General features: G+C 49.3%; 2 protein-coding genes across 3 annotated transcripts in view; one reads left to right on the top strand and one right to left on the bottom strand.

Moving 5' to 3' along the window:
• The first annotated feature begins 33 nt into the window (after positions 1 to 33).
• On the top strand, positions 34 to 5,116 carry SLC66A1 (solute carrier family 66 member 1). The gene is made up of 8 exons (XM_082493687.1): positions 34 to 511; positions 787 to 1,014; positions 1,694 to 1,823; positions 2,084 to 2,171; positions 3,052 to 3,206; positions 3,426 to 3,518; positions 3,915 to 4,100; positions 4,437 to 5,116. The coding sequence occupies exons 2-8, from the start codon at positions 845 to 847 to the stop codon at positions 4,533 to 4,535; spliced, it is 921 nt and encodes a 306-aa protein (XP_082349813.1). The 5' UTR covers positions 34 to 511; positions 787 to 844; the 3' UTR covers positions 4,536 to 5,116.
• A 3,744-nt stretch (positions 5,117 to 8,860) lies between these two features.
• CAPZB (capping actin protein of muscle Z-line subunit beta) overlaps positions 8,861 to 14,203 on the bottom strand; it is a 61,765-nt gene continuing 56,422 nt past the window's right edge. Inside the window, exons 7-10 of one of the 2 annotated variants that reach the window (XM_082493703.1) lie at positions 13,690 to 13,755; positions 12,349 to 12,425; positions 10,957 to 11,069; positions 8,861 to 9,111 (exon numbers count right to left, since the gene is read on the bottom strand). In XM_082493703.1, the coding sequence (XP_082349829.1) occupies positions 10,967 to 11,069; positions 12,349 to 12,425; positions 13,690 to 13,755 (246 nt within the window). In that variant the 3' untranslated portion in view covers positions 8,861 to 9,111; positions 10,957 to 10,966. The remainder of the gene's footprint in view (positions 9,112 to 10,956; positions 11,070 to 12,348; positions 12,426 to 13,689; positions 13,756 to 14,203) is intronic. The other variant, XM_082493704.1, reaches the window with a different exon arrangement.

Raw genomic sequence — 14,203 nt, forward strand, 5'->3', positions numbered from 1 at the left:
CGCGGACCACGGGGAAAACACCCGCCCCGCCCGACGGGGCGGGGGGGGGGGGTCAATGTCCCGCCGCGCATGCGCACTACGGCCGCGCCGGGTCGGTCCCCGATCCCCTGAGGTAGGCGCCGGGCGGCTGCCCCAAAACAGGCGGGTTTGTACAAAAAACAGCAAGTCTCCGAAAAAGCCGGCTGGCAAAAAAAGGAAAAAACAACAGTGTGTCTGAAAAAGCAGCGGGTTCGCGAAAAAGAAAAAGCCAGTAACTTCCCCCCGAAGCAGCAGATTTGCGAAAAACCGGCAACTTCCCGAAAAAGCAGTGGATTTGGATGAAAACCAGCAAGGGTCTGAAAAAGCAGCAAGTTTTGCAAAGGAAAAAGAGCGAGTTTCTGAAGAAGCTGTGGAGTTGCCAAAAAAAAAAAAAAAAAAAACAAACACCAAAAAAACCCACCCAAAACTCTCAAGTTTACGAAAAAACAGCGGCTTTCTGAATAAAAATAAAGCCAGTCTCCAAAGAAGGAAGGTAAGTCCCTGTCCCACAGGACACCCCGGGTGGGTTCGATTTCTTCTTCGAGGCCAAATCCTGCCGGGCCCACGGCTTTCCGGGTCGCGTCATCCCGCCGGACACGAAATTAAGGCCGGTAAAGGTGTATTAGCCAGTAATGAGGGTTGGGGTTTTTTTGGCAATAGGAGCCAGCTTCAAGCCGCAGCTGGAGGAGCCATGAGCATGTTCCTAATATAGATATATTTTTTCCCATTGTTATTCAATTTTTTCCCCTGTTATTGCATTTTTCCTAGTGTTATCCCAACAGTTTCTCTGCTGGACGCTGATAAACACCCCTCGGCCACGACAGCCATGGCTGCACGGCGCTGGAGGGGTCTCCCACCCAGGAATCTTTCCGACTGTCCCAATGGCTCCCGCTGGGTGATGGACGTGTTCAACGAATGCGCCCAGGACGGACGGGACATCGCCAGCGTTGTCCTGGGTCTGGTTTCCATTTTCTGCTTTGCAGCTGCCTCTTTTCCGTAAGTATTGCTCCCAAAACCTGGCTGAGCCCTTCCCTTGGTATAACACCCTTCTCTTAAAAATCAAATTTTAAGGGCAAGCTGCCTGAATTATTAAATCTACCCAGCAAAAGCAATCTGCGCTTGGAAAATTTGGGTTTAACAGGAGGAGAGGGAGCAGGCGATACAGCCCCAAAGCCTTGTTTGTTATTATATTGTTATTATTATGCTTGGCAGCTGTAATAACCCACGTAAGCAAACTGCAATGCAGTCATTGCAGGTCATACGTGCGGAAGAAATGTTTCCAGCAGCCCTGGGCTTCTTGGAAGTGCTGGGGACAACTGTGGCAGAGGGGCCTGTGGGGAGTCCTGCTCAGTCTCGGTGTATCATCAGATTATTTCGTAACTAGAGAGGTGGTTTCTGCCCCCACAAGGAAGGACAGATCACAAGGACTTGAGCCCCACGGGATGCTGCGAACAGCCAGTGGCTCAGAGGACTTCTCGTGGGGGCCAGTTTGCAGGGGCACATGTGGCTTTACTAGAGGAAATCTTTGCTTTTCATCTGCCCCATGTGCTTCAGGCGGGTGGCAATTGTGAGATGATCCGGGTGGCAGCAGCAGGGAAGCCTGAGGATGGTTCTCAGGTAGCGCTGAACCGGCCGGGGGTTATGGTTTGTGCTTCTACCCGACCCTCTCTTGCAGGCAGTTTTACCAAGCCTGCAAAACGGGCATCATGGACCGAGCTCTCTCCATATATTTCCTGCTGGGATGGCTGGGTGGAGACCTCCTAAACCTCATCGGTTCCTTCCTGGCTGATCAGTTGCCGCTGCAGGTACTGATCGACTCGCCGGGGCTGGATCAGCTCTCAAACACCCCCCAGCTCCAGGGAGGAGGGATGGGATGGGTGATGCTTAATCCAGCACTGGGAACCAGGGACCCAAACGGCCCAGGGATGCTCCCTTCCTTCTCCGTCCCCTGGGGATGCTCCCTTCTCCCCAGGGATGCGATGCCATGCCCTGGGATGCTGGCGCATCCCAGCCATAAGCTGAAAGCCTTCTGGCAGGTAGGACCAACCCATCCTTCTCCCCGCAGGTTTACACAGCGATTTACTATGTGCTGGCAGACCTGGTGATGCTGTCTCTCTACTGCTACTACAAAGTGAAGAACCGGGGCGGAGGATGTGAGTTGGGGTTACAGGGCGGAGGGAATGTGCGCTCCCCTTGGCACGTCTTTTGGGCTGGCTTGTCCCCGGCTGCAGAGCCAGGAGGGGAAACAATCCCTGGGGGAGATGCGTTGTCAGGGCAGAGATGCTTTGCAGACGAATTGATGCAGCTGTTAGATGCCTCCTATTGCTTGCTGTGTTCTTTTTCTTGGATAACCTGTGAAAGCCACAAATAGCTCCTGGTCATGCCTAGGGCTTCTGCAAACCCCTGTGTCGGGGTTTAACCCCAGCCGGCAACTAGAATCATGCAGCCACTCACTCACAAACAGCAAGAGAACATCCACTTCTTAGCGTTGCAGCTTTCTGTGAACTCCAAACAGGCATCCCTTTGGGCCCTGAAAACTATTTAACTTATTAAAACCATTTGAGTTTATTAAACCAATTGATAATTAGCCCATTGATGATACAGTTTGGTTAACGCGGGAGAGCTTCTCTACAGAATATAATACAAGTCTTGCTGTCAAAGCAGGGCTTGGTCTGGCAGGGATTTGAACATGCACTGTTGTGAGATAAGACGGTGAAAAGCTTTTAGACTGGGGAGGGTGGATGATTTCTAAGAGCCCTAAACCCAAAGAAACTCAAATGCTCTCGATCTGCCGAGATAGGAGCTGTTTCTTCCCTGATAACTTACAAATTGCCCGTATCGCTGCGAGATAAAATGCCTGCAGCAGCTATTGGCCGAGTTACTTGGTGCTGGCTGTGCCACCACAGAGATAATGGAGAGCTTGAAGGTCTCTGTACCCAGAGGGGGTCCTGGCACCCACTGCAGGTGCTGGGCTGCACCGGGGGCTGATGGAGGAGCCCCCCCGCTAACCACCCTCTGCTTGACTCCCCGCAGTTGCTACCCCGATCAACACAGCCTTCATCTTCCTTTCCCTGGGGATGGTGTCAACTGTCTCCTTTCTGGGCAGAGGTGCTGCTGCAGTACAGGACCCAGTGACGTTTAAAGGGAGGTCTCTGCTCTCCGCTCACGGGGATGAGCTTGGGTCGAAGGTGAGCTGGTTTCTGAATCTGGGTGATGGGGGGAGAGAAGATAAACTCTGGGCTGGGCACGTGGATCATGCTTAGTGCTCAGGTGGGTCGAGGGGTAGATGGGGAAATCAAAGGCTGGGTTTTGACCCCGCTGTTGTCTTGCACGGTGCTGTGGCATGGGTGGTAAGCGCGTCTCTGAAAACATGGGGGCTGCTTGTGATCCTCCCCCTTGCCTTGCAGCCTTTCAGCAGGAGCGAGATCATTGGCTTCACCATCGGCTCCATCTCCTCCGTGCTGTACCTGTGCTCCCGAGTCCCCCAGATCTACACTAATGTAAGTGCGGGCAGAGGAGGACGGCAGCCTGGTCCTGGGGACGCCCTGGGCTCCGGAGATTTCAGATTGAAAAGGGACGGTGGGATCACCTTTCTCCTCTTTGCTCAGAGGTCCCAGGTCCCCGTCTTGGATCATTTCATAAGGGACTATTTTTCTGTATTTCCCCTCCAAAGCCAGATTAATTTCTCTCCCCTCCCTTTAACATACCGACATTTTGAGGGTGGGGACTTTCATTTTGTCTTTAATTACAAGCAAAAGAGGAACTAAAAGCCTCTTGGTATTGGGTCACCGCCCTTTTTCTTCTTTTTTTTTGGTGGGAGGGTGATTAATACCACTTTTTAGTGAGATTTCAGAGAGCTGCACCCAACCTTCTCTCTCTGGCCCCCTTTTTTCCAGTACAAGAGGAAATCCACCACCGGGGTCTCCTACTCCCTCTTTGCCCTGGTGATGCTGGGGAACACGCTCTACGGCCTCAGCGTCCTCCTGAAGAACCCAGAGCCGGGGCAAGGCGAAGGCGATTACGTCCTGCACCACCTGCCCTGGCTGGTGGGCAGCCTCGGCGTCCTTTCCCTCGACGTGGTTGTATCCTTTCCCTGCCAACAGTTCCCTCCAGGATCGCATCCCGCTGGCAACGCTTTGCAGGGAGGAATCCCGTCTCAGGGCAGGCAGGGTTAGGCAGCAGTGGGTGGGTTGATGCTATTTGGTGGTTGGTTTTGAGCTGTTCTTGCTCAACCACGTGCCGGTGAGTAATTTATGGTGTTGCAACCAACAGCTGAATGCTTCAGACCCTTATTTGCATTAAGTTCATTGTCTGGTTTCCACCTCTCCTGGCACAAACAGCCTTTTTTTGGGTGGTGAGACCCAACGCATCGCATAGATCCACCCTTGCTTGAGTGAAGAGCCTTAACCTCTTCTCAGATCTCCTTCCAGTTCCTTGCTTATCAGAGAGGAAGGCCTGGTACCCGCGAAGAAAGGGATGCTCTTCTTGGCACGCAGGGTGACAGCTTGGAGAGCTGAGGAAGGGACCTGCCCCAGAGTGAGAAGAGGATGATGCCGGTGAGAATGCTGGCCTTAACGCCGGGCAAACTGGCCCCTCCATCCTGGTGGCTCTCGGGAGAAGAGGCCCCGAGCCAGTGGGTGACATGTGCTGCTAAGATGCTAAGCCCAGCCGGGTGGCAGAGGATGCTGCTGAAAGACCTTGTGCCTTTTTGATACCAATGATGCTATCGGGATAAACAGGGAATTATTTGATACCTCAAAAGGTCACTCTTCGCTGCTTTTACGCCCCACAGCTGAGCTCGGTCACTTCTACTTTACCTCCTGTCTCTCAGGGGTGAGCCGGAGCTTCTCCAGCGCTGGCAAACAGGGGAAGAGCCTAAAGGGCTGTGGGGAGGGGACAGAGACGACTGACCTGCCACGAACATGAGCACCACTTACCTCTGTGGGCCTCGCATCTCCAGCGCTCAGCTCCTTCTGGAACATACGGCACTGGCTGGAACCAGCTCGGAAGGAAGGAGCAGCGTAACCAAAGTGTTTCAGTCTGCACATACCTATTTTAATTAGCACAGCTCACACGTCTATAAAACAAGTCCACGCCCCACGTGCCTCCTTTAGTGTTATTTTGTCAGTTTGTCTGGCAGCTCCTGCCTCTTCCTTAATGTGTCTCACAGTCCCCATTTCTCTGACTTCTCATTTTTTGCCTCACCTACGTTTTATTTGCATGGATTTCTTGGGGAAGTTGCTCCATTGCTTTCTGGTTAGCTGCGGAGGCAGTTACCCAGGCAGAAGATGCTGCCTCTCTGCCTGGTCTGGTTTTTGGTCCTGCCCTCTCTCCTTGAGGAATTTATCCCCAATGCTGATGAATTTGTCCCCTCCTGGGGGCCCTGCGCACTAGCACGGTGGCTCCTTGACTGCAGGAGGACTGGATGCAGCGGCGGTTTGGGAAAAGCTGTGTCCTCGGCAGGAGAGGAGCTTTCGGGCGGGCAGGGGGAGTGGTGGCGCAGCCCTCATGGCTGCCTCAGCCCGGCTCCATCCCAGGCGCTGAGCTATTTCTGCTGGGGCGGAGCCGCTCAATTGCACTGGGCAGGCAAGAGGAAAATCGACCGAAGCTTGTAGGCCCTTCAAGAAAAGCTAACACAGCTTGTCCTTTTAAAAGCAAGACCTTTCATTTTCCTGCAGTCGCTCTTAGATCTTCCTTTTGCTCCCCTTTTCTCCCTCTCCAGCTACTTTCCCGATAGCCGGTGTTTCCCCACTGCCCACCCACACAGTGCCCTGCTCCGTGTCCCTGCTGGCTTTCTTTAGCTGCGCTAACATTAATTTATGATTCCTCAGCCACTTACGATTCCTCAGACAGTCCCGTGACATTCATCATTCCCGAGGAAGTCACCCTCCTCCCTGCTTTGTCCTCACAGTGAGGAAGCCAAGCCACAGCTCCGCAATTACAGCCTCGATCGTCGGTGAAATGGGAGACCACCCGATGCCCGTCAAACTGCAACAGCAGGTCAATTAAAACACAAGCTGTGCCAGTATTGGGAGCTGACCCATTCATTTTTGGAAAGAAAAAATATTTTTCGGGGTCTCGGAGCCCCTTGAGCAAAGCTGCTGAGTTTTTCACTCCATGAATTCACAATCTTTCCCCTCCAGGCTGGTGGGCAATGGGGCTGCTCGCCTCTTTCCCAGCCTCTGCTGTCTTTCCCAAGGAATTGCAGAAAAACAATTCCTATCCAGTACTAATACAAACCACGAGCAGATTCCTAGCAGGACAGAAAGCCCAGCTTCATCAGACCTCGATACCTATTTACTACAGATAAAGTCCTTGGGGCATGGTTTTATTCGAGGAATGTATTTTAACCTGGGCTCGCGTTTGCTAGCTCAGCCCTGAAGCGCTGGGGAAGGCACGGCTCGTTTACTGAGATTTACGGAGCTGACCTCCGCAGGGGATAGGCTGGGATTTGGCACACCTCCCTTGCAGAAACGAAGGTTCAGGAGGTTTGTGACACTAGATAATTGCCACGTACCAGCTTGCCAAAAGCTGTTCTTAAAGCCAGGAAAACAACCTCTAATATAAGGAGGTAAAAATACATATATATATATATATACGTTTATGTGCCAGCAGCTGTGGTGGTGGTGGATGGAAAGTCGTGTCGCAGAGAGGCTGTCGCTGAGGTTGTCACCCCCCCGAGACTGTAATGCAGTGGCGATCGTTAAACCAGGAAAGACACGGACCAGAAATGATGCGTCCCAGAGTGAGAACACAACACAGCGGTACACTGGGGGCTGGAGCAGCCAAGCCAAAGCCGCGGGTCAGCACCCAAACCATCGCATTTGAGGGGAGAAGAGGAATAAACTGCTGCTGCCGTTGCATCTGTCCTGCAGGTCGTACCTGCAGGAGGGCTCTGCAGGCAGGGTATATCCCCGCACACATGCGATTGGGGCGCTTCTGCATACCCCAAGCTGAGACCTTAAATTTATCTGAGATGAGACGATTCTATTTTTGGCTCATGTGCACAGACATGGCTTTGGGGAAGGAAAATAAACCCCCCCAAAAACTTCAGCAGGCAACAATTGGAAACAGGCGAGAGGAACCCCGAGTCTCCCCGCTCCGGGGCTAACATGCCCTTTTCTAAGCTTCAAGAGTTCATGTAAACTTATGTCCCGCTTCAAAAAAGGTTCTTCCTCACACAGAACCAAGAGACAGCGACGACAAATTCTGACCGTGTTCCCCTCGGGGAGGCCGGCTCTGAGGGAGGCCCACGTGTGCCCCTGCCCAACCTGTGTCCCACAAGCTGCATCACAGACCGGAGGCTCCCGGGAAAACGCTTGGGCCTGGGACTGTAATCACCTGCAGATGTCTGGATGGGAAATAGGTCACGTTAGAAAAAGCAAAATTAGAGCACGTTAATCAACATTCATGCTAAAAGTCTCAATTTGCATAGGTTCACCCCCAGGCTAATTCCAACAGCCACAGGCAGGAATTTGCTTTCTCCATCTCACTAGGATTAAGTTTTTTAAGCAAAACACATCGAAGGAGGGTGCGGAGCTGAAGCTGCACCCGGTCCCTCTGACCACCAAGGGTTTAAAGAGGGGGAAAGCCTGGATGAGGTTCCCAAATCACATAGGGACCAAGCAGAGAAGGAGCTTTTGGGTGAGCATCTATACTTGGAACCATCCACCAAAACGCCTCTCCTCTGCCCACCTGAGCATTTAAACACACAAGTCCGTGTCCCGTCCCCCCCCCCAGACTCTTTGTAACACCCCCAGTAAAGCTGGAGTAATAACCCTTCTCCTCTAAACACATCTGCTCCTCGGTTGCTGGATGCCTGAAGCATCAGTCCCGGCAGCGGGACGGCAGCACCCCAGTAACAGCATCTTGGAAACGCAGCAGGTAAATGGGTAGTGGAGCCAGGTAATGCTCCGCAGGCAAAGAGCAGCTGTACATCACACCCTCTTTATAACAAAACACCTTTCAGCTAACCTGAATGCGAGGGAAAAAAGGCAAAAAAAAAAAAAAAAAAGCTTTCTTGCTTTCTGCAGCCACGCAGTCCAGCAGCTGTTTGCCTTTGTTTTCAAGCACACACCTACCTACAGCCAGAGCCATTGCTGCCGGTTGCCACGAAGGAAAGCGTTTACAGCACAAACCCCACATAACGCTGCAGGGAGGAAAGAGAAATAAGGAGGACACAACTGCACACACTGCTTCCTGGGATTTTTTTTTTATTTTTATTTTTTTGTTTGTCTTTTTTTTCTTTTTTTTTTTTTTTATTTTTTTCCTCTTTTTTTTAGTATGGAGGCTCAAGTATCAGATGTAGATTCAATTTAAGCTTTACAAAAAGAACAAAATCAAAACAAAAACCCCTTTTGCATTCCATAAAAATTGACAGAAAAGCGCCTTGGAACCAGGCTAACCAGGCTATAGAAGAGCAGAACTTTCAGCAGGTCTCCTAATCACCGTCTCCTTCCAAATCTGGTTTAGTCAGTATAGTACAACACTGAGGAACACCCTCTCGTCCCTCCCTCCCACCGCCAGCCCCCGTGCCCAGCTCCCAAACATACGTGGAATAGATTTCTTTTTTTTTTATTACTTTTTTTTTTTTCCAGTTCTTCCTCTTTCACACACCACAGTATTTAATAAATTTTTGTTTTACATTTTTTACACCAATGTAACAAAAGGCAGGAGGGGGGTGGGGAGGAAAAGACAAACAATGATCCGTGTTTATGCATATAAATGGGGGAGGTTGGAAGAGAGAGGGGGGGAGGGCAAAAAAATAACATGGACTTCTACAGAAACGTAGCCTAAGGTCTCAATAGTAAAATGTGGTGCAAAGTAGGCCTCAGAGACTGAAAAAGTTTGTACAGCTTTATTCATGGGGAGAAGATGGCGTTGCATGGGTAGTATTGAATGCAAATTGTGACGTGACATAACAGAAAAGGGCGAGGGGGGGGATGAGTTTTCTAAGAAAGAAATCTAACGAGTGCATGGCATGTCTTGTTAGCACGAAGAGTATTTTAACTTTGCTGCTTTCTCTTCAAAGCCTCCACCAGGTCGTTTTTAAGAGCTTCTTGTTTTGATTTGTCCGCAAAAGTCTGCACAGACCTGTCGGGGAGAAGGAAACGCAAGTCAGAGGCGATGCATTTGAGAGAGAGCAGTTTTCTTCGGGCACATGAGTCAAGAGGAAGGAGAAGCACCTCAACCCAGGCTTAGAGGAAACCACACTCAGCTCGCCTGTTTTAATACGGAAAGCAGAAGGCAAAGTGAACACTTCAGTGAGTATACGGAAGCAGAATTCACTCTAGCAAGGATGGCACCAAGACGCGCTTCCCCCAAAGCTCTGCTCAGCCTCCAACTGCTGGAGGGAGATTCCCCATGTTTTCCGTGACAGATGGTTAAACCCCAGCGTACCACCAGCGAAGGGTAATCACCGCCACGGGAAGGCAGAGAAAATCCAGCCTCTACCCAAAAGGTGAAAACCTGAACCTTTTTGCAGACTGTTCACCCAGGGTCGAGCAGCCGCACAAAAACTTCCCTCCAGCGTATTCGCCAGAGGGAAGAGCGGACGGAGTTTCTGTTCTGGAATTTGCTTTTGCCGTTTGGACCTCACCTAGAGTAATTAGTGAATCAAAGCAGCCGAAGAAGAACAGAGATACTGTCAAGCACGATTCCTGCGGGGCTTCCCTTTTGCTAAAAGTTTGGTTACAGAAGAAAAGCTGCATCTTTTAGGAGTCCTCTTGGCTCGCTGCCCTGTCAGAGAGCTACGGAGGAACTTCCGTTTTCAATGGTACAATAAGAAATTTCCACTTAAAAAAAAGCCCTCTTAAATATGATCATTGATTGAATAATACTACTAGACTTTTCAGGAGTTGCCACCGCAGAGGTTAGGTTCCAGTTTGGTAGGATTTCTCCCCACGTAAACCCTTTTCAGTACTCCAAGCTGCCTTATTTTGCCTGGATGCTGTCTCCTGTAAACAAGGCTGCTCTTTGTGTCAGTTATTTTCCTAACATTTTTATAACAGTATTTCCATTCTCTTGTCTATGGAGACTTCCGCTGCTTTAATAAAAATATATACATTTTATATTTGCATTTGTCACAGGCTAAAGAAGTGGTTCTCGGCCATTATCAACAAACGGTGCATTTTCCCCTTCGTCAGCTTAACGTGTTTAAACCAACATCTGTAACTCATTATGAATTGGAGTGGAAGGTTAAACTGGCTCAGGGTTAGTCACTGCCGTGCGTCCCAGACATTCAGAGCTCCAGAGCGACCGAGAGCATACGGACAAATCCCTGTAGCGGCTGTGCCGAGCACAAGGCAAGTGGAGGCTAGAAATGATTCAGTAGAGCTTGAGCAGGACTGGGTTTCAAGCTCCGAGGAAATTCAAGATACAGCAGGCAAACAGGGGATGTGCGTGGGGTGAGCTCACGTTTACTCAGAAGTCACGGGAAGCACCACTCATTTTTATAATTATTTTTTTTTAGAACTGCGAGACTTCCAAGATTTCAATCCTTTCTGCGGGGAGGACACTAAGATTACAGGGCGTTTCTTCATTGAAGTGGTGTACCACAGCTGTAAAAAACTGACGGTGCACAAGGGACAGAGTCCCAGGGCTTCTGGATCAAATCAGTCCAAGCTAACACCACTTGGGGTATGTGACCACGTACTCCTTTCTCGCTCCCAAGCTGGAGTGCAAAGTGGTAAGTCCTGCCCCATTTCAGAGCGTGAGGTTTCAAATGGGGGGGAAAGGGGTGGAGTTAACATTTAAAATAAAAATCACAGCGTTTAGTTGGCCCTATTAAGAAATAACCCTTGGGTGAAACACGGCTCAAACATGGTTTCTCAGTCTGCGGGAGTTAGGGGTTAGTTCTGGTCTCAGTTATCATGCAGAGGTCTCGGCTGGGTGAGTCCTGGTTTAGTGCTGTTGTCACACCTCACAGGCAGGGGGTACCTGGATTGGTTTAGTTATCAGGCTGGATGTAGATCTGGCGCTGGGTCAACACTTGAGAAAGTTCCCTCTGCAACTGCTTATACTTTTGGTTGTCGGGGATAGCATCAATAGATCTACAGAGAGCAGTTTAGAAACGAGGGAAGTAAACAGGGAAAAGAACAGTCAGAAGAACTCAGTAACACGGAGGTAGTATTCTGGAAACCACCAGGAGCACACTCGGGAAGAACAAGTGTAAACACACAGGTTAGAAGAAGCAGGGAAAAGGCTGGAGGAAAAGGCAAAAGCCAGATGCTCTCTCCGTTACCGGTCCCGAGCAGATCATCTCACCGACGCACAAAGTACCATGACTCAAACTGAGCAACGGGGAGACACAGGAAATAGGTTCAATGACAAAAGCTTAAGGCAACGTTCACAAGGAAAAAGACTGTATTACAGATTTCCTATTAATGTTAATAAATGCTTCCTGGCTAAAGCCCTGCACACCGCAAGCGAAAATAGAGGCCTGTTATGAAAGCTGGGGTTTGGGGCAAAACCCCAGAACAGCTGCTTTTGCAGACACTGTCGGCTCCCTCTGCCCATGCTGCTAAGAAGGCAGCACAAATATTTAATTAGCATCACTATTCTATCTTCCTTCACATTTCAGCATGTGAGAGAACAGCAGTACACTTATTTGCACCATTTGTTTATTCTCCATTATCACACCGTGCTGGGGGGGAGGGGGGGTCTATCTGCAGTTTAAAATGAAATTATTTGGCATCACTGTTCTGTACTTTCCTCTACAAGCACGAGAATTACCAGCTTGGGATTCCTATGTAAAATTCCTGACCAGAAACGAACAGGGGTTGAAAAATACAGTACTGTTTCCCTCCAGAAAGGCACAGGGGGTTTAGTCACTGAAGCTGTTCCAGTACACTATATTTTGCCCAGCGGTGTTGAGAGAAAGACAGAATTTAAAACAAAGTCTAAATACCGCAAACCATTAATGTCATGATTTAATTCTGGGACCAACTGACTGTTTTTAAGAACAGCAGAAAGAGAAGTCAGAATTTAAATACAACTTTCAGGACCGTGAAGAATAAAACTCCTAATTAAAAATAATTCTGAAATACGAGCGTTGCTAGTTGGGCTATTTTCTTCCTGGTGAGGGAACAAGGGATTAAAACAGTGCTTCAAATTCCTACAGTTACAAGGTTGAAGCGTTCCCTGAACTCCACGCAACAAATAATGTTTCCAAAGCACAGTGAGGTGAACAACTAGGGATGTGAAAAGACTTTGTGTAGGAGAGGGGAGTTCCAGCGAACGAGAGCAGCGGGACGCTGGGCTGGGGCCAGTACCGCAGGCAGGGCAGGGGAACGCAGGGGAGCGGAGGGGGTCAGCTGGAGAGCCCCTTACCTCAGCCCATTAACGATGTCCTTTGTTTTTCCAAAATAAATCTCATTCAGTGTACTTCTGATTTTGTTTTCCATGTCCTAGGGAAAAAAGAAAAAAAAAAAAAGAAACCATATCTTTAGTCTCATCGGTTGTTTTCAGGAACGGTGTACTTACACTCTTCTGTGCACCACGTGTGTTCATCTTGATGCACAACACTTCCCACAGCACATCCAACCCAGCGTATTCCTACTATCTAAATTCTCACCGAAGGCAGTATGACCCCATCTCTCTGCTCTTATCAAAGAAATAAAGGCTGAGCTCTATTCCTCTCCTCTCCGCCCCATCCATCGCTCGAGGCTCTGAGATTTCTGCACCACAAGAGGGCAGTTTCTGTCCAGTTATCAGTTTTTCTGCACTCAGCTGCAGAAAAGGAAAATGCATTTCACCCCAACCGTACTCTGTAATTTCCTGGCACTGAAGGGACGACAAGTGGCACGTCAGTCATTTAGCATAACCACCAGGTCAATAGCTTTGTGCTTGTGGGTCACTCTGAATTTTTGAGCTAGCCACTTCTTCATTACAACCGCATGGCAAACATTTTGACGAAGATCTTGTAAACAAGGCCCGCTTTTTCATTAAGTTGCTTTCACTCAAGCCAAAAACTTAGAAAAGTGATCAAAAAAGTAATACCTGCCTTCCTTTCATTTCCCAGTTCCTTCAAAAAAAGCATTAGAGTATATTTTAGTTGAGAATTTCCTCCTCTCTTGCCAAAGTGGCTATGAAGATCGAGGAAACTGAGAATACCTTCGTACAGCAGCGTACAATGAAAAAGGAAACTAGTGTTGCACCAGAGCCCTTCTGAGCAGCTAACACCATCCCATCCTTCCCTCATCGCGCTGAGCCTGCGCGACTGACAGCTGCCATGAAAACAATTCCAGTGGATTTAACGAGCACTTGATACGCACTGACCTCTCAGGTAAAGGGACAGTTCTGTATGACACAACCTGACTTTAAATAATTCTGCCCAGAAGTGACCATAGTGGCATGAGGGTAGGAAATTGTTAACGAGCTCTGAGGAAAGGACCGCTTCTTTTACAGGAAGGTTATTGCTGGAATGAGCAGGAGACAAAGTGCGGAGTGGAGTTTTTGTATCTACAAACCATTGGAAGACACGACATGAGGAGTACTGAGCCATCAAACACTGAGAGACAACATTAGCACGATTAGACTTGATACAATATGAATAAGTAACTGGTTTGGAAAGACAAACGCAAGCGTGCGAGAAAATTCCTCGACATGGGACCAAATACAGGCAAGAGAACCTGCAGCAGGCTCAAGCTGCGGTGGCCTCACAGCCCTTACCTCTACCAAGCGTCCAATATTGGCTATGTGCGGAGAGGAGTCGCTCACAGTCTCATCTTTCTCCATCTAGAAAGGAAAGACACAGGTCCATTGGTAACGTGCGAACGTGACGGCAGATGCACGACAGCTTTCCTTATCAAGAGAAGGGATGGAAGAAGCAGGTCTCAAAATCCTAGAGTAACGTTTCCTTCAGTGTGCGCAGACCAGTAACGTACTGAGAAATTCCCCGAACCAGACAAAGGCTCACATCTTGATAACAGAAACGCAGTGCAATAAAACCCATGAATCAAAATAACCCCCTGCTGTCGATCCCTGGTGTAGACAGGCACTACAAAATTGTCATTCCCTACCTACTAAGGGGCTGGAGGAGAGCTACGGTAGCGAACACGTAACACGACAAGCAGCACAGTAGCACAGCATGTGGATATGAAAACAAGGTTGTTGTTGACGAGATGCACGCAGGGATGCTGCTGTCAGTTTAACAGCTGTGAACTGCCCCTGCAAAACCGGCTGT

The sequence above is a fragment of the Vanellus vanellus genome (genome assembly GCF_965231255.1).
Source record: "Vanellus vanellus genome assembly, chromosome: 20".
Classification (NCBI taxonomy): Eukaryota; Metazoa; Chordata; class Aves; order Charadriiformes; family Charadriidae; genus Vanellus; species Vanellus vanellus.

What these genes read in the sequence shown, in the direction of transcription:
- SLC66A1 (XM_082493687.1), top strand. Translation starts at nt 845, where the DNA reads ATGGCTGCACGGCGCTGGAGGGGTCTCCCACCCAGGAATCTTTCCGAC. An exon ending in TTTGCAGCTGCCTCTTTTCC is followed by an intron (nt 1,015 to 1,693) that starts GTAAGTATTGCT and finishes CCTCTCTTGCAG; the next exon opens with GCAGTTTTACCAAGCCTGCA. An exon ending in TCCCCCAGATCTACACTAAT is followed by an intron (nt 3,519 to 3,914) that starts GTAAGTGCGGGC and finishes CCTTTTTTCCAG; the next exon opens with TACAAGAGGAAATCCACCAC.